At 37.6% G+C, this 19,446-nt stretch overlaps 1 protein-coding gene across 1 annotated transcript in view; it reads right to left on the minus strand.

Moving 5' to 3' along the window:
* Positions 1-2,797: 2,797 nt before the first annotated feature.
* Positions 2,798-19,446, minus strand: part of LOC131666832 (protein dachsous) — a 213,788-nt gene continuing 197,139 nt past the window's right edge. The window contains exons 12-18 of the mRNA XM_058939805.1: positions 10,228-10,554; positions 9,722-10,148; positions 7,856-8,810; positions 7,299-7,584; positions 6,835-7,131; positions 5,899-6,355; positions 2,798-5,432 (exon numbers count right to left, since the gene is read on the minus strand). Coding sequence (XP_058795788.1) covers positions 3,056-5,432; positions 5,899-6,355; positions 6,835-7,131; positions 7,299-7,584; positions 7,856-8,810; positions 9,722-10,148; positions 10,228-10,554 — 5,126 coding nt within the window. The 3' untranslated portion in view covers positions 2,798-3,055. The remainder of the gene's footprint in view (positions 5,433-5,898; positions 6,356-6,834; positions 7,132-7,298; positions 7,585-7,855; positions 8,811-9,721; positions 10,149-10,227; positions 10,555-19,446) is intronic.

Below are 19,446 nucleotides of genomic sequence, written 5' to 3' on the forward strand. Positions count from 1 at the left end.
TTCTCGTTATTTTTTGAACACACCTCGTATATGGTATTAATAAATTAATATATAAGAAAATCTATTGCTATAGTGCCTGTTTGTGTGAAATGTGCACAAAATATATTTTCTAACTGCCCTTCACATCAGACTGTTCAATAAAATATGTCAAATGTGCAAACTGAGAAAAAAATTATGTAGCTAGTTACAAAAGATGCAGCCCAAGTTTGTTTAAAATCAAAATAAACAAACATGGAAAATACCGTTAGACCAAACATTACGTATGCACCGATAGCAAACGGAAATGTTTACAAAGTTATAGAAGAACCCTAAGAAACCCAGGCTCGATCGACAGTAGTCAATAATAATAGTCATTTGAAAAACAATATGACTTAGCTGATCAAACAATGCTCAGTCTGCTCACCACACTAATAAATAAGATCAAATGAAAACCGGAATAAATATAGCATTTTGGAGCACTAACGGTTTAGCTAAAAGGAGTTTTAAATTAAAACCATTTTTTATAGTAAATAATATTGATATAATGCTGATATCTAGAACTCATTTCCCACACAAAAACTATATAAAAATTCCATAGTACACAATTGATAACACTAATAATCCTGATGGTACAACACACGAAGGTACTGCAATAATAATTAAAAATAGTATCTAACACTATGAAGCTGAAACATACAAATATGAATATTGTAACGGGGGAATTCGGGGGGAATAAGCCACCAGCCGAAGTCTCGCCACCTAATGGCCGTCGGCGACTTGTCTTCCCGACTTATTAATCGGGCGCCAGATCACCATTACGGCGCCGCAGCAGCCGTTGGGAATCGGAGTCGTAAAAACACCGTTGCTTCTACCACAACGCCTATCGACTGCGACAGGGGTTGGAAATTTCCGGTGTTCAACGACCGCGTTGTCCTTCACAAAATGGCGCGGTTGCTACTTCAATGCTCGATCGTACTCCTTGCTCGTGCGAATCTAGTGTCGGCTTGGCTAGCTCTCGTAAACAACTCTAAGTTTTAAGGCAGGATGCGAATGGAATTTTTGGCAAAACGAAAAATTATTTCTCATACCTTTTTAATTTACATAGCAAGTCGGTTTCGTCGGAAATCTCGGATCTACCTAAGAAGTCACGAAAACCGTTAACTCACTCGAGCACTCAAATCTCTAACTAGATCTGATTTTCCTAACGCAGCTGAAAATTAAAGAACGGCATGCACAGGAAAAAATAGTATTGTTACAATATCATTTATGTATTGTCATATTTACGCATTGTAGTAATATAATTTACTTGTTGCCGACAGATAGATTGTAAATAAAATAAGAAATAAAAAAAAAAAGGAAAAGAAAATAACATTTTTTTCCTAGCTCGTAAATTGACAAATCTATCTCAAAAAATCAAAAATCATAAAATTAGGTTTGAAAAGTTATAGATTTTATTGTTAGTTATTTTTCATGTCGAACAAAATAGCATATCTACTTTTTCAAAATAATTGAGCAGTTTTGACTGTTGTAACCGGCTAAATTCTTTGTACTTTTATTTCTAATAGGAATATAAACTAAAAAAAACACTAGTTTATTTATAAAACAAAATTGTTTTTATAATTTATTTATGTTTATTTTTGTGTATGCAACAATCTTATATAAGAAAGATCGTAATAACTTCATGCGAATAAAGAATTACTACCACTAAATCGTATCAAACAAGAAAAAAATTAAAATAGAAAATAGAAGACAAAGACCAATTGAATTAAAAGTTATGTAATTTTAATACTGAACTATAACGTAAAAACTTACTATTTAATAAGAATTTAATAAACTATTCATTTATAAATTTTATACAGTTATCCATTTCCTACTTTTCCTTTTTCACAAACATTTAAAAATTATATATCAACTTTGTGGTAAAAAAATATTTTTGATATAATTGTTAAAATAATGAAAATTACAATTTATTCGTTGTTTGATAGAGTCAGTCATACAAATATATATTGAGATTTCATATGCGTACATAGTAAGTACAATATGCAGCTCTTTTGATCTAAAGTAAATTCTAACATACTGTTTGTTGATTATGCTTCACATGCTAATAATATATTTAAACACTCAAACTCACTGGCTTGCATGACGTGCATAATAACGTTTATAATTACAATAAAATTTAATATGTACATGATTTATTTACAGCTAAACATTCAAAGATATTTATAATGATTAAAATTATTAGTGTACATATTCACACGAGCTTAATTCACTTTTAAATCCAATGAAACTAATTAAATGAGAGCAGACTTTTTTCACCTTTTTATAGTCGAACTTCGTCGAAATTGGACAGTAAATAAATGTTAATATCTAGTAATATTCAGTAATACATTGAAGCGTTCTGTTGTACAGTTTTCTACAGTTTTCGGATCTATCGACTATTATTACAACAAGTTTACAGATAACCTTGTTTATGCTGAATTTTGCGCATACATTTTTGTATATCACTGTTTTCAAGCAGTGAAGTAATTACTCATGTAATTATATTTCTTCTGATTATTTATACAGTTTATACTACGTAAAATAAATGGATCTAATATTTATTGTACGAAATGGTTTACCGAAAATATAACAAATATATACATCTTACATAAAAAGTAAAGAATCTTAAAAAAATTAACATATTCTAATTCGCAAAAGGCTTCACAGTTGATAAAAAGAAAAGTTATAATTATATATATAAATTTATGCAATGAAAAATTTTCTACCAATTATATTAAATCAACTAATGCCTTATTAAGGCAATTTATCTCTGAAAAGACCTACATTAAGCGTATAATCATCAAAGTATTGACAATTAAATTTACCATATAACAGCTTGAATATATAACACTGAAGTGCAATTATTCAAAGTAGCCACTTGGCAAGTCTTCGTCTCTCTGTTCATTTAATAATATCACAAAAACTTCAAAAACAATAAAATAATAACAATAATAATTGCAATGACAGCAATATTAATAATCATAATAGCAGTAACAATATTAACAAAGCACAGAAATAGAAAGAAATTATTTACAAATTAAATACGAAGTTCAGTATCATTCAGAGGTACAGATCGAAGTGAACACTGGTTAGTTCTGGGTGAGGCGTCAGGAACTAAAGGGCTGATACTTGGGCTTCTTGTCGCGAGAGGTGATAGCGAAGGAGAGAAGCTCGGACTGAGGGCCGCCGAAGGGAAAGTTGATGCATCATGGTTAATCGGTGAGCGTGGGAGAATGCCTCTAGTTAAACCGGTGGCCATTGTAGTAAGTGATCTCGGAGCCACGCAAGTGAGCAGTGGGGGAGGCGGAGGTGGTGGCACTAAGGCTCGGCGTAAGCTCTTTGGTCTGCCGTTGCTGCTAGTGTTACCGCTCTGCACGCTAGCCGCGTCATCTTTAAGCCTCGCGATTTCACTGAATACATGAGCAAGCGGCTGATACTGCGGGCCCCAGTCGAGCAAGTAATCCCAATTATATGAACCAGTCAACTCTTCCTCGCTGTGTACGATCGAGCTGAGCGAACCGTTCATCGACGGGATTCCCGGAACCTCCAATCCTGAATTTGGCCTTCTCAGTTCGCCAACTTTACCATAGATTAGAGTGGCTATGTCGGCTTCGGTAGCCACTGCGTCTTCGAAAAAGTGCAAGCTGTCGAATGGCAGCGTATCAGGCAGCCTACTCCGAGAAGCGCTCGCCGGCGGGTCAACGATACCCAGCCTCGCTAGATATTCTTGAGTATTATGAACTGACAGATCACTCGCGGAATCGGCAGCTTGTTGACCTTCGTTGATCATGCGAATTTCCTCATCGTCGCCTTCATCTTCGGCCGAGCCTCGTCCGGAGGAACCAGATTGATCGCTTCCTGACAATTCCGAAGCCGCATGCGTTTCACTTTGCGCAGACGTATCATATACGGGTATTTCGTCATATTTTGGAGGGGCGAATTGACAGGATAAGCCTATACTCGCCCCAGTACCGACGCTGCCTCCGTTCACGAGACCACCACAAGGTGTTGCGTTTGTTCCGAGCCCAAGTCCGAGCCCAACAACTCCTCTAATGGCAATAGTCTCGAAAGCGGTGGGATCTACGTAGCTGTTTGAGGCCGTTGCGTTGCTTTCTCCGCCGAGAGCAGGCTTCGCTGCAGGTTTCTTGTGCCGAAGGTTTCTTATATGTACGTACAGCCATATGGATCCAAAAATACCACACAGCAAAAGAAAAACTACCAATAAGCCCAAAATCCAATCTGCCAAGCCGCTACTTGTAACCATGGTCATGTCAGTACTGACGTTAGTAGGGCTAGAGTAAACGGTTGCTCCTCTATTGGCGCCTAGCTCTTGTCCTTCAACCCACGACACCTCTACAATAGTAACATTCGACAAAGAACCTTGCCGACCAGAGCTTGCACTGATCAATAGCCGTACCAGTTCTTCGCTATTCGTCCCGCTGGACAGAGTTTGTTTTATAATCAGAGCGCCGGTCGTACGATTCAACTTAAACAAAGAGTGCTGTGCCTTTAATTGATAAACCACGCGACCATCGGGCCCTTTGTCTCGATCAGTTGCCGTGACATAACCGATTACACTTCCTACCATAACCTGAGTGCTGATTCTCAAACCGAATCGGTATATGCGCTCGGTGAATTGCGGGTAAAATTCGTCTCGAGAGTCGATTTCGATTCGTACTCTGACCGTAGCACTGCGTCCACCAGTGTCAGTTGCGCGGATTGTAAAGGCATACCTATTCCGTTGCTCATAATCAAAAACCGCGTCCGTATAAACATTGCCCGTCTTGCTATCGATAGAGAATAATTTCCAGCTATCGTCAATATCAGAAAAGCCATCAGCAGCTGACGAACTTATTGAGTAATTCAATTGTCCATATACTCCTCGGTCTAGGTCAAAAGCTCGTGCCTTAAAAATACTGCTGCCGACTGGTTCATTTTCACCGACGAACTCGAGATACTCTGAGACAGGAAATTTAGGAGAATTATCGTTTACATCTTCTATTTGTACTTGTAACTGTGTGAATGCACAAAGAGGTCTTGTCAGGTCACTGTCACAGGCTCTTATAACCAGATTGTGCAATTCTGGCTTCAGATCACAATCGAGGCTTGCGTTTACCATAACCGAACCAGATGACGAATTAACGAAAAACAGTTTGTCATCATTACCCGAACTTATGTCATAAGTGACTGTCGCAGATTCACTCCCAAAAAGATCGGCATCCTCTGCGTGTAGAATAATTACTGTATAACCTAGAGAAACGTCTTCTTTGATTGACACCTTTTCAAGATCTTTAAGAAAATGTGGATAGTTGTCGTTCACATCGATCACGGTGATATTTATTGTAACGGAATCTTTACCCATTAGTAAACCAGTTCTATAACTTCCATTTCTTACACTTAAGCGTATAACGAACCTGAAAAATAATTTAATTAACTTAGAATCTATTATAACATAAAAGGGCTCATTCCATTCAAATTAATATAAGTCGTCACCACTTACATTTACTTCTTTTATTACTTTAATATTATAAAAGCTTATTCTGCATTTATTTTTCACGCGTTATACTTTCAACTAATTTTATGTAAATTGAAAAATGATTCAAATTGAATTTTAGCGTTGCTTAAGTATAGTTTATAACGTATCCATGATAAAATCAACCTTATGTTTATGACAATTTAATTTTTTTGAAATTCAGTAGCTAAAATCAATAAAGAAACGTATCAAAATTCTCTAAGGCAAAATCTGAATTGAATTCAATTTCAAGTAAGTTTCATCATATTCAAAGATTTTTGAAGCAAAAGACTTATTAAATGACACTTTGTTTATTATTTTTCTGTTGTAACTATAATTAAAAATAGAAAATCGATTAAAGTTATTACCTATCTTTTGTTTCACGGTCTAACTTATTTGCCAGGATAAGTTTTCCTCGTGAAATCTCAAAAACTCCATCGTCGTCGCCTGCGACGATAATGCCATTTAATAAATCGACGTCTGATAGCTTCATTAGATTTGTGCCCTTTGTTGCATTCTCTTTAATGGATACTTGGTATTCTCTGCCTGGTGTATCATTATCTAATCCATTTAAATTTACGACAACCGAACACATGGCTTTCAGCGATGGTTTACCAGAATCTTCAGCTATAATAGTTAATTGAATATCTTTGGGTATTGGTTTCGTCAAAGCAGTTTGATTCATTAAAACTAAACCACTCATAGGATTCACAGTAAACCCTTTTACCGAGTGAAAAAGACGGTAATTAATTTGATTATTATCATTTGTAAGATCATCATCGATTGCATTTACGGTTATCACTTCTAGCAGATTGTCTCGTTCTTCTGTAATGAAATTCATAATACATTATGCAAAAAGAAAAAAATCATATACAATATAGATAGTTTTCTAAATTGTATTACATAAATTATTTTTTAATTAATTTATACAAATAAATGTAAGATAAATGTTGTACTCCATCAACGTATGCTAAAACATTGTATTTTATTTGACGTTTTATTAACCAGATTTGTCAACCTCATCGGGAACAATAGTTTAATTCAATAAGTTAATAGTTTTTAAATCAGAATGAGTTTGACAGATAACAAGCTTATTCTAAAATATTAAGATGGACAAGAATAAAATACAATGTAATAACCTACAGTGACTAAATACAAGATTTGCTTACACATAACTATTAAAGGCGAAATATAACATTTAAGGATATATAAATAAATATCAGTAGAATGTCCAATAGGTGATAAGAAATTTATGAAATGTGCTAATAGACATTTGAAAAACAATAACAAAATTAGGTACATACCACAAAGGTTAACAATGTATGCAACTTGATCGAAATGAGGTGGATTGTCATTAAGGTCAATCACTCTGATTGTTAACTCAGTCGTCGCTGTGTGTAAACCATCACTTGCTATTATTTGAAGTATGTACTCACTTTTTACTTCAGCATCCAGCTTACAAATAAGAACAACACGCCCTCCATAATAATCTATTTTAAATAAATACGTATAGTCTGTATCGTTGATGCGATATGTCAATGACGGTGAATTGTCAACGTCATTCGCTGTTATGGTTGTCAGTACAGTTCCCACTGACGTGTCTATAATTAAAATAGAATAATATTTGACAATTTATAATATTATATAACGATAACTTAATGATTTACATAACGATAAATGAGTCATTTCTCTTCTTAATTTTAGAGAGTCAGAGCAATCAGTGCATTCAATGACCTGATTATGGAAGAAAAATCTGTCGTAAACTGACCTTCAGGAATTGAAATAATTTTGCGCTCTGGAAAAGTTGGTTGATTATCATTGATATCAATGACTCTAATACTCAAAGCTGTGGTTCCAGTTAATTGAGGATTTCCTTGATCGGTGGCTATGATGGTTAAACGGTACTTTTCTCTGATCTCACGATCTAAAACTATATTAGTTCGAACAATACCGCTGTAAGGTGGATTTATTATAAATGCGTTGTCTGGATTGCCATCAACAATATGATACAATAATCTACTGTTCAATCCCTGGTCGACATCTTCGGCTAAAAGCTGTAAAATGATGAATATTTAAAAAATTATAAAAAATGCAATGCATAGTAGTGTCTAACTAGTTCATTTGATATATAAGTAATTCTATAATAGAAGTAATGTTGTCACAAAATTCATGTTGAAAATTATTGTATCTAATTTTATATGAATAGAAAAATTCAATAACTTAGATTTTTAACTGAGATTTTCAACTTTTAAAGTATCATTAAACAACAAAATTACATACTATTGTAACAGAAAGAAAAAAAATGAAGAATTACTATGTAGTTACCTTGAAAACAAAATCTCCTTTAGCGTTTCCCTCCAGAACAGTCGCCGAATATTGAGTTTGAGTGAACATTGGCGCGTTATCATTTAAATCTGCAATGCGTACACGTAGTTGGGCGTAAGCTTCGAGTGGCTCGGTCCCTACGATTTTGGCAACAAGTGTCAGTATATATCTAGAATCCTCAATCACTTGCTCTTTTTCTTGATAGCGTTCCATAAAATTTTTCCAATGTTTATTTGTAATCGATCGTTTATTGTCGTCAAGGAATGGTATCTCTGGAATGCGTCTAGTTCTATACAGCTCAGCGTCGAGTTTAGCTGGATTATTGATACTCAGCAAACCACTTTTCTCGTCGATGTGAAACATTTGTTGGTCATTGCCCGAGCCTATAGAATAAATTATTTGCTGGCGCCTGCCATCCGATCTGACGGCAGTCACTTGAATAAGTTCTGTGCCAGATCGAGAATTTTCTTGAATTACAATGTCATAGCTGTCATTTTGGAACTTGAGAATTGGCGCAGCATCGGCTAGATTGCCCACACAAAGTTCAACCAGACCTCGCGAACTAAGTGAAGGATTGCCTTTATCAGTTGCTATCACTTCAAGCCAATAGATACGTCCGTCTTCTTGAGCTAACGATACAGCTGCACTGATTATTCCACTGCTTGGGTGAATGCGAAATTTCGGCTTATCTTCCTCGTGGGAGAACCTGTACGTTATATCACCATTCTTCCCTTCATCTAAGTCACTGGCCTTTACTCGCACTATGTTATGACCAGATTGCGTGCTCGTTGGAACTCGGACTATAAATGGATATTCGTCAAAAACTGGATAATTATCGTTCACGTCGCTAATTTCAATATTCACAGAAACCGAAGTTTGATGAACTTCATTTTTTCCACCATCTGTTGCAACTACAACGAAAGTATGGAACTTTTGCCACTCACGATCAAGTACCCTGTAGTAGACACATCTTTTAGTACTCAGTTATAACTTTTTACAAGTATATATTTTTAGTTATTTTAATTTTTTTATACAGTATACGGAATAAAAGCTTAACGAACCGTGTCATAGAAAAACCATATAACTTTAAACATTTTATTCCTAAATATTATTTACGCTGAGAGTGTATGATAAACTTTTCTAATTTTTGCCCATCATTGGTACAATTGAAATAATCAAGCATGATTTTGTTTATTTTGAAAAGAAATTACTTTTTTCTTTAGAATTAATACAATATTTTAATAATAATCAATGATATTTACGGTCAAATGTAAAAAAATAAAGTGTCATATTTTTTGAGCATTACTAGATATACTCCTAAGTTTTGACTCAAAATACTAGATAAAATAAAAAACATGGTTGTTCTAAACACATAGTTAGGAATATTTTAATACTAGATAGTAAACTTTATGTTAATAATTCTTAGAAGTTTTTTTAGTAATAAAATAAGAAAATTTGTATATCGAAGTACTCTTTCGATGCTTCGCCTAAATTTTAAGTAAATGATTTAAAAAATTTAATAACGACAAGTGATCCTACCTAAAATATAACTAATCTTGTCAATGTATTGAGTACAACCAGTTTCTCACAAAAAATTAAATATTCAACAATGGTTTTACGAATTTTTTAATTAATGAGGAAACTGCTACACAGAATATTTCGATAATGATTAGTCGTATTTCAAGTAGGAATATTTATCGAAAAGATTAATCTTTTCATGTATTCATTACGCAGCATTCAGGCAAACCATTGACGATAAACTACGATAAAATTCTTTCCTTCATTATGTATATACAGAATTATATAGCGGGAACTTGATTGTTGCACTGCTTTTCTTAAAACTGCACAATAAACTATAAAACTCACCCTGCTGTTGTAATAATTCCAGTGAAATTATCTATTCGAAATAACCCATTTAATTCATCGGCTATGGAATACGTAATTTGACTATTAACTCCATAATCAGAATCGATAGCTTGTACTTGCATAATACTAGATTCAATGCTGACGTCTTCGGACACACTTGTCGAGTATTTTCCTTGAGTGAAAGTAATTCCGTAACGAGAATCTGGGAGTTTAAGCTGGCTATACTGATTATCTACAAAAACTGGCGCATTATCGTTAACATCGAGTACAATAATTGTCAGATTGCAAAAAGTCTCCAAAGTTGGCCGCCCTCCATCTCGTGCTGACACTGTTAATACATACTTTGACACAATTTCTCGATCGAGACTCGAAACTGATAATGCACCAGTTTTTGAATCTAATTTAAACTTTAAATCAACGTTACCATCTATAAACGGTAATAATTATATCAAGAATCTATTTTTCACTAAAAAATATGTTTTAATGTTTGAAACATCACTACTTACTGATAATATTGTAGAATATTTCGCCATTTTTACCCTCGTCGAGATCCGTAGCCGCAATCGTATGAATAACAGCTGTCTCCTGATTTTCAGGCAAAGTAAGTGTGTAACACGATCCTGATTTAAATTCTGGACTGTTATCATTTTCATCAAGAACGATGATTTCTAAAGTAGTGAGATCAAGAAGTTTTCCGAAACGGGCTAGAATTCCCACTAAGTAATAGGCCTTCTCCTCTCGGTTTAATGGTGCTATGAGTCTTACCATTCCATTGTTAGTAATCTCAAAAATGTGCAATACTGAATCATCAATTATACTAAACGTCATATTTCCTGAAAACAAAGCACGTATTAAATCTCTATTACTAGATATTTTTCACAATGCATTTAGTATTGTCAAAGTCAAACATCGAAACAGTCTCCTATCATAGTTGTAACGTATAAAAGAACTATGCAACTGCATCAGCGAAGTACTTCATTAAAAAACGAAAAGAGTCAGAAATTTATTTCTATCTGTCTTTAGCGCAAAGTTTAATAAGCTAGATACCAGATCCTAACAATAGTTTAAGGAAATATTTTATATAGCTTTCAATTATGGAGTTACTGGAGTCATGTCAAAATGCATAAATTGTGATAAAATTAAAAGCTAAGATCGATTAGAATAATACAAAGTAAATAACATGCTTCGTTAAACTTTTACGGTTGTAATTGGTAAAAAGAAATTATTGTAAACTAGTTTGTCGTGATCGATTTCTTGCCTACTATATTTATTCGTAGCTACACTTTCGCATAGAGTAAAATTCAATTAATTTCTCTATTCAGATATTAATCACTTTTAATTTGAGGTTAGTATTAAATTCTTAAAATATTATTACCCAACCAAAATAATACCAAACTAACCATTGGATCACTGTCAAAACGAAAAAAAAATTTACCTGTATTTTTTTACGTCTCCAACTGTTTATGCGAAATTATTTAAATAAATTGAAAAAAATTAAATCGAAAATCTCTATACTATTTTTTTGTTAGATTCTATTTTGTTAGTAAATTATAGTTAATAAAATATCTAGCTTTATTTGGAAATCAAAATTTTATTTTAACCACGAGACATTTAGGCGTAATTTTTTTTAGACCGATCGTTTAGGTTTGGGTTGGGTTTAGGTCACGGATTACAGTGTACAAGAAAGTTCTAAAAAAGTTATCTACTTGTTTTCTCGCGGCTGGTATGATCACTTTTTTGAAATTGCAAAATTTTTTACAATTTATTAAAATAATTTCGCATAAGTAATTGGAATCGTAAAAAGAAAAATACGGGTTATTTTTGTTCGTGTGGAGAATAAATCAGTAGTTAGTTTGATGTTATCTAGCGTAGATTCGGTTTGGGCTAAAACTAAGTACAGTATCTTCCGTCAAAATATCATGGTTTATAATAATAATATACAAACAAAATAAAATCTGCCAGAAAAATAGTATAAAGGTTTGCGATGTATTTAATTTAGTAGAATCGATTGAAATGATCAGTTTTTTGAAATTACAAAATTGTTTTTATTTATTAAAATAATTTTGCTTAAACAATTGGAATCATAAAAAAAGGGTACATTTTTTTCCATTTTCATTGTGATCCAATGGTTAGTTTGGTACTATCTGGCCTGGATTATGCTTGGCTCATAATAGGTTAATGACATATCTATTCATCACCATAAGTGTGGAATTTTATTTTGAATACGATTGAACGTTTAATGAAAAATTATATCATTTCTTAGAATTAGATAATTTATTAAAGTTATGCTTTTTATACTTTTACTGTTATTAAATAGATGCCTTAATTTAGTGATTCTTAGAAAATTTGTTTTTTGGTACAATTTTGTGGTTTTTATAATTAGTTGTTGGTTTTTTTTATTTGAGATTATTACTTGTAATTGATTGTAAACTGTGTTATTATACTATGTAGTTACTACTGAATTAGGGAATCATCTGAAAAGTATTAAGGACAATATCGGTATGAACACAATTGAACAATAGTTGTGTGTGTGTGTGTGTGTGTGTGTGTGTGTGTGTGTGTGTGTGTGTGTTATGACGAATTTAAGTTTCATTCGTTATGTCTCTCTCTCCCCTTATGTATTAATATAAATATTATGCTATTATATTATACTATATTGTACTTAATATATATAGCAGCAGCCGACGCAACGGAAAGGCGAGAGAGAGAGAGAGAGCAACAGAGAGTCGCGTAGAGAAAAAGAGAGAGAGAGAGCGATATGCCTGAACTATACGTCGCGCTAGCAAAATAACCCAATAGGGTTCAGTTTGCTTAAATTATATATATATGTGGAGAAGGTTGAATTCGCACGCTGAGAAATGATTTTTGACTCCTTGATTAGTTTAGTTTAAGACAGAACTTTATTTCACTTATTTACAGTAGATAGACTTTAATCTCTGTTTACACTTTACTTATTGTTTCGATTCCCTGAGCTACAGATATTCAAATGCTAAATTCTATGAGGATCTCTACTAGCGCTACAGCAACTAAGTAGTTGCCAACGAGGAGCTGGCAGGCATTACCAACTGCCTCGCACGCCAGTAGAAGAAGGACTGCCGCTACTGGAATTCGCTGCGGGGGACGAGCGCTTGCTTGCGCCGCCTAGTTGCCGAAGACTGCGGAGTGCTGACCTCTTGTGGCCACTGTTATGAGCTTGGCGCGACCGCCACAGCCACTCCCTCCCTGAAAGTTACCTGATCAGAAGGTGACTCAGATGTAGGTTGTGACCTGGTGCTTTTTAGGCAGGACTTAGGTGATCCTGGCGTAAGTTTTAGTTTGGTTACTCCTTTTGAGACTGCTTGCTGCGTCAGGGGTACCTGAAATGATACCGATTTGGACTGGACTTCATTGGTTTGCCGTTTAGACTGTGACGGCTCGTCCGAAGAGATGTACGCTGGTTTCAGGATTGAAGTTGATATGGTTTGAGGATTTCCGCTGACGTCTATGACGTATCGCTGGTCGTCCAACCTTTTGATAACTTTATAAGGTCCAGAGTAGGGCGGAGTAAGTGGAGGTTTAACTGGAACTCCCAGTTTAAAAACATGGGTGCATGTATGCAGATGAATGAATTGCTTGATTGAGATATGATGTGAAGTAGGTGACGGCCGTATCACTGGAAAGTGCTTTCGCAGATGATCTAGGAAGGTTACCGGTGATTGCGGTGAGTCCTTAGTTGTGAAGAATTCTCCTGGAACTCTGATCGTCGTTCCGAACGTGAGTTCGGCAGGCGAGGTTTTGATGTCCTCCTTGAATGCTGTTCTTAAACCTAAAAGCACGGTGGGTAGCAGCTCGGTCCAGGCAGAGCTAGGCTGACACATCAGTGCGGCTTTGAGCGTTCTGTGAAAACGCTCAACCATTCCGTTTGATTGCGAGTGGTAAGGCGTTGTACGGATTCTTTCCGCCCCAATTAGCTTTGCCAATGAGCTGAAAAGTGCGGACTCAAATTGCGGTCCTTGATCCGTGGTTATTGTTAGCGGAGTGCCAAAGATAGCAATCCAGCCAGAAAAGAAAGCGTTGGCCACTTCTTCCGATGTTGCCTTTTTCAGCGGTATTGCTTGGGGCCATCGGGTGTATCTGTCTACCAGTGTGAGACAGTATCTGTACTCATTGACTAGGGGCATAGTAACTATATCTAAGTGTATATGATTAAATCTTGCTTCTGGAATCCCTAAGTCGGCAGGGTGGCTTCGTGTGTGGCGATGGATTTTCGCCCTCTGGCACTGAATACATTGGCGTGACCAAGTAAGTGCATCTTTACGAATGCCTGGCCAGAAGTATTTTTCTCGGATCTTCCTGGCTGTTTCTCTACCGCTTGGATGAGCCGGGCCGTGAATGACGTCGAATGCTGTCCTCCTCAGAGAGGGTGGTAAGAAAGGACGTACTACTCCCGTTGAAACTTCACATAGGAAATGATATCCGTCTATTTCTAATGGTTGAAGACCATTGACATGTTCGCTCTCTCGATTTGGTGAAACTTCGTAATCCGCCTGGGCTTCACTGATAACTTGTGCACTGAGCCTGGTGGGTATGTTGATAGTGCAGATTCTGGATAGCGCGTCGGCTACGACGTTCTGTTCTCCTGGAATGTGAACGATTGTTGTGCAGAATTGGCCTATGTAATCTAATTGGTAAAGCTGTCGTGGCGACGCTTTATCCGGGCGTTGCTGGAAAGCTTTGGTTAGTGGTTTATGGTCAGTCCTGATTACGAATTCTTTGCCTTCAACAATGTGCGCAAAGTTCTTGATCGTCGCATAAATTGCAAATAGCTCACGATCGTAAGGACTATAGTTGCGTTCTGCGGCAGACAGTTTCCTAGAGTAGAAACCAAGTGGAGTGTGTTTACCATCGATTATCTGTTCGAGGGATCCACCCAATGCCGTTGCAGATGCGTCTGCTGTGAGGATGATGGGTGCTTGAGGATGCAAGAAGGCTGAGGATGTTACCGCTGCAAGCGATTTTTTGGTTTCCTCAAAGGCTTTTTCTAACTCCGACGTCCATGCTAACGGGGTTCTGTCTTTTTTCTTCATGCTTTTTACGCACTCGTTGAGTAGAGCTTGCGATTCAGCTGCATTCGGGATTTGCAGTCTGAAATAGTTGATTGCTCCCAGAAATCTCCTCATGTCATGAATGGTTGCAGGTTTTGGAATGTTGAGGATGGCCTCAACCTTTTCTGCTGGTGGTCTAAATCCGTCGGCATTTATTCTGAAGCCGAGAAAATTTACCTCTTGTTGACCGAACTGGCACTTGGTCCAGTTTATTTTCAGACCTTCTTCAAGCAGGATGCTCAGGACGGTTCGTAAGTGGTTAAGATGCTCTTCCATAGTGTTGGATGAGATGAGTATATCGTCTATAAAAACGGAAACATAACTAAGATTTCCTAAAAGACTGTTCATGTATCTTTGGAAAGTTTGTGTAGCATTTTTTAATCCTAAGGGCATTCCTAGAAAGTCATATAGACCAAAAGGAGTAGTGATTGCTGTTTTTTGCACGTCCTCAGGAGCTACGGGGATCTGAAAGTATGCTTTCTTTAGATCTATAGTTGAAAAAATCTTTTTTCCATGAAGAAGAAGTAATAAATCGCTAATCCTCGGAATTGGGTAGCGATCAGGAACGGTTTGTGCATTTAAAGCTCGGTAGTCACCTGTCGGGCGAAGCTTTCCAGATGGCGATTTTACCATATGAATAGGACTGGCGTAGGGACTGCTCGATGGCCGTATGATCCCTGCTCGTAGCAGTTCCTTGTACTCTGCTTTTGCTGCTTGTAGTTTCTCCCAGATCATTTGACGAGGTTTTGCATAGACTGGGGGTCCTGTGGTTATAATGTGATGCTGGGTTTTCGCCGTTGGTCCTTTAATTTGGCCTTCCATAGCTACAAACCTTTCGAAAAATTTATTGATGAGCTCAAGGCATGCACTAGCAGTTGCGGGTTTCGCAGGAAGTACTGCTGAGATTGAGTGCGTGCTGGAGCTTTCGATGCTACAATGCGCTATTAAACTGGTTGTAGCGTCAACCAGTTGGCATTTTTTTAAATCTGGCACGAGGCCATAATATTTAAGAAAGTCTGCCCCTAGAATTGGGACTTTGACATCGGCTAAGAGAAAAGACCACGGGAATACTCGCCGTAGGCCTAAATCTACCTGGATAGTCTGACGACCGTTTGTTGTTATTGTTGATCCATTGGCTGCAGAAAGGTGTATGTAGTTTGTAGTTGCCTTGTTTCCGCCACGAGCCGGAATGATTGAGACTACCGAACCACTGTCGACCAAAAACCGAATGCCTGTTGTGCGGTCGGTTACATGCAGTCGGTTCTCTGAAATGGGCTCGCGGTATGGGGTTAGGGCGAACGTTGTGCTGCTGCCTGTCGCCTTCTTAGACAGCAGCCTTACTGGTTTCCCGTCATTGAGGGTTGTTGCTGGTTGCTAAAGTAGTTGCAAGGGCGGCTGCAGCGAGTGGATGCCTCGCCAAACCTGTGGTGATAGTAGCACGTGCCATTTACGTGAGGCCTAGACTTAGAGTTCGAGCGATTTCGATTGAAAGCTCCTGCTTGCCGAGAGGCTGGCCGTGATTGACGTGGTTGGGCACTAGCTTCGACTACGTGGGTTGATAAATCACGGGTAGTTTTAATTAATTGTAACAGGAGGGATTTTATTTCAGCTAAGTCTGATGCGCGGTCCTGTCCGACAATCGCGGGGTCGGTTGATTCCATCGCGAATACGGACGGTGCTATCGGCGTGTCGACTATGGTATCAGCGGCGTCGAGCAGCTCATCAGTTGTGCTTGCTTTAAAAATTTTTAAAATACTTTGCGCATGGCGCGGCAGCATACCGAGCCATTTTACTTTAACTAAGTCTTCAGTTGCGTTGGCTCCAGCAAGGTCAACCATTTGCCTGTATAACTGTGATGGCTTTTTGTCACCAAGGTCGAGACGTGTCAATAAGGTCTCTAACTTTTTGTCAGCTGTTGAGCCAAACCTTTCAATTAGCCGTGTTTTTAATAGCTCGTATTTATTGTGCTCAGGTTCTGCTTTTAAAATGTCGGATATTTCTCTCAGCGCGCGCGTGTCAAGGGCACCAATAGTTAAATGATATTTAGATTCATCCGATCTGATACGACTCACTTGAAATGCCGATTCGGTTTTCGCGAACCATAGCTCAGGCTCTTCAGCCCAAAATGGCAAAAGCTTACATGCCGATATTGCAGCTATGCTGCTTGCTTCGGAATGCATGTCGGTCATACCTGATGTTTCGTTGTTTGCAGAAATAAAATTGAGAGTGCGAGGTTGAAGGTTCTCGTGAGGAATGTGTCTCGGATTCCGTCGTTGAGTTTGTAGTTCGAAGCTGCTGGAATGCGGGCTGTTTAACTCTGGGATGTTTATAGTAGCGTCAAGGTCGACACTGTTGTCCCACGCCGGTGTGTCTTCTTGCGGCACACAGGAATTTCCGGAATGTCCGCTAGTACCTGGAGTTGATGAATTCTCTTCTTGGGATGTTTGCATTCCACAGCAAGGTCGTTGAAAAACTGTTTCAAATTTGTAATTATATTTTCACACACTTTTTTTTGCAATGCCACTTTTCTTGTAATGTCACTTTTCTTGTTTTCTTGAAACGCGGGGTCACCAATGTGGAGAAGGTTGAATTCGCACGCTGAGAAATGATTTTTGACTCCTTGATTAGTTTAGTTTAAGACAGAACTTTATTTCACTTATTTACAGTAGATAGACTTTAATCTCTGTTTACACTTTACTTATTGTTTCGATTCCCTGAGCTACAGATATTCAAATGCTAAATTCTATGAGGATCTCTACTAGCGCTACAGCAACTAAGTAGTTGCCAACGAGGAGCTGGCAGGCATTACCAACTGCCTCGCACGCCAGTAGAAGAAGGACTGCCGCTACTGGAATTCGCTGCGGGGGACGAGCGCTTGCTTGCGCCGCCTAGTTGCCGAAGACTGCGGAGTGCTGACCTCTTGTGGCCGCTGTTGTGAGCTTGGCGCGACCGCCACACATATATATATATATACATACGAGGGTCGTTTGAAAAGTCCGTGCAAAAACAAAAACTGCTTGATTTTTTTTAATAAATCTTTTTTATTTTTCAACATAGTCTCCTTTTAGGCTTATACACTTCATCCAACGCTGCTCTAGTTTGTTAATCCTTTCCAAACAATAGGATTTGTTCAAGTCTGTAAAATAGGCATTCGTTTCTGCAATCACCTTCTCGTTTGAATAAAATCTTTTCCCTGCCAACCATTTTTTCATATTAGGGAACAAATAGTAGTCCGACGGAGCCAAGTCTGGAGAATAGGGGGGATGTGAAACGAGTTGGAACTCTATCTCCATCAGTTTTGCGGCCACAACTGTTGAGGCGTGAGCTGGCGCATTGTCGTGGTGGAAGAGGACTTTTTTGTGGGCCAATCGTAGACGTTTCTCTAGCAACTCGGTTTTCAAATGATCCAATAACGATGAATATTCGCCTGTAATGGTTTTACCCTTTTCCAGATAGTCGATAAAAATTATTCCTTGCGAATCCCAAAAGACAGTCGCCATAACCTTCCCGGCCGAAGGAATTGTCTTCGCCTTTTTCGGAGCAGATTCCCCCTTGGTAACCCATTGTTTAGACTGTTCTTTGGTCTCAGGAGTGTAGTGATGTATCCATGTTTCATCTACAGTGATGAAACGACGCTTAAAGTCTTGCGAATTTTGCTGAAACAGTTGCAAACCATTCTTGGAACACTTCACACGATCTCGTTTTTGGTCAATCGTGAGCAATCGCGGCACCCATCTAGCGGATAGCTTTTTCATGTCCAAATGTTGGTGCAAAATATTATGTACCCGTTCGCTCGAGATGCCTACAGTACTAGCAATCTCACGCACCTTCACTCTTCTATCAGCTATCACCATATCATGGATTTTATCAATGATTTCTGAAATGGTAACCTCAACAGGGCGTCCAGAACGTTCAGCGTCTTTTGTGCTCATGTGGCCACTCCGAAAATTTTGAAACCACTTATAAACCATTCTAATCGAAGGTTCACAATCACCACAATGTTTATCAAGCTTCTGTTTAATCTCCTGAGGCGTTTTGCCTTTGAAAAAGTAATGTTTAATCAATACACGAAATTCTTTTTCGTCCATTTTTTTACAAATACTCGATTTCTTCGATTGAAACGAATGTAAAACGCAAAGTAATTGGCCGATTTGGCTGAAACTTGGTGTGTGCTCTTCCAAGATATACCACTAACTGAAAATAATCTTGATACGCACTAGTAGCGCCATCTCTCTGACTTTGCACGTACTTTTCAAACGACCCTCGTATATATATATATATATATATATATTTATATATATATATATATACACGTCGCGCTGAGAGCGTTTCGACAGCCAGGACGCGCGCGACTAAGACTGAGGGAAAGAAGGGACATCGCAAGCGGCAATTAGCTGGAGGACTTGAGGCCGACAACACGTGTCTCTGCTCGCGCGGATAACTTTAGCCTTTTTCTTTATTGTACGACAGTACCTTGCACGGACTTAGTTAAGAAACCCGTCAAGAAAGCCAGCGAGGATATTTAGTGTAGATACTAAGGCATCGATATTTACAAAGGGCGTGGCCGACGAGCATGTAAGTACCATCTCGTGATTAGGCTCTCTCTCTCCGCTTATCCACTTTCTTTCTCTTTGCTGCGCT

The sequence above is a fragment of the Phymastichus coffea genome, unplaced genomic scaffold (assembly GCF_024137745.1).
Source record: "Phymastichus coffea isolate CEN01 unplaced genomic scaffold, Cenicafe_Pcof_1.1 PCOF00004, whole genome shotgun sequence".
In the NCBI taxonomy this organism is placed as follows: domain Eukaryota; kingdom Metazoa; phylum Arthropoda; class Insecta; order Hymenoptera; family Eulophidae; genus Phymastichus; species Phymastichus coffea.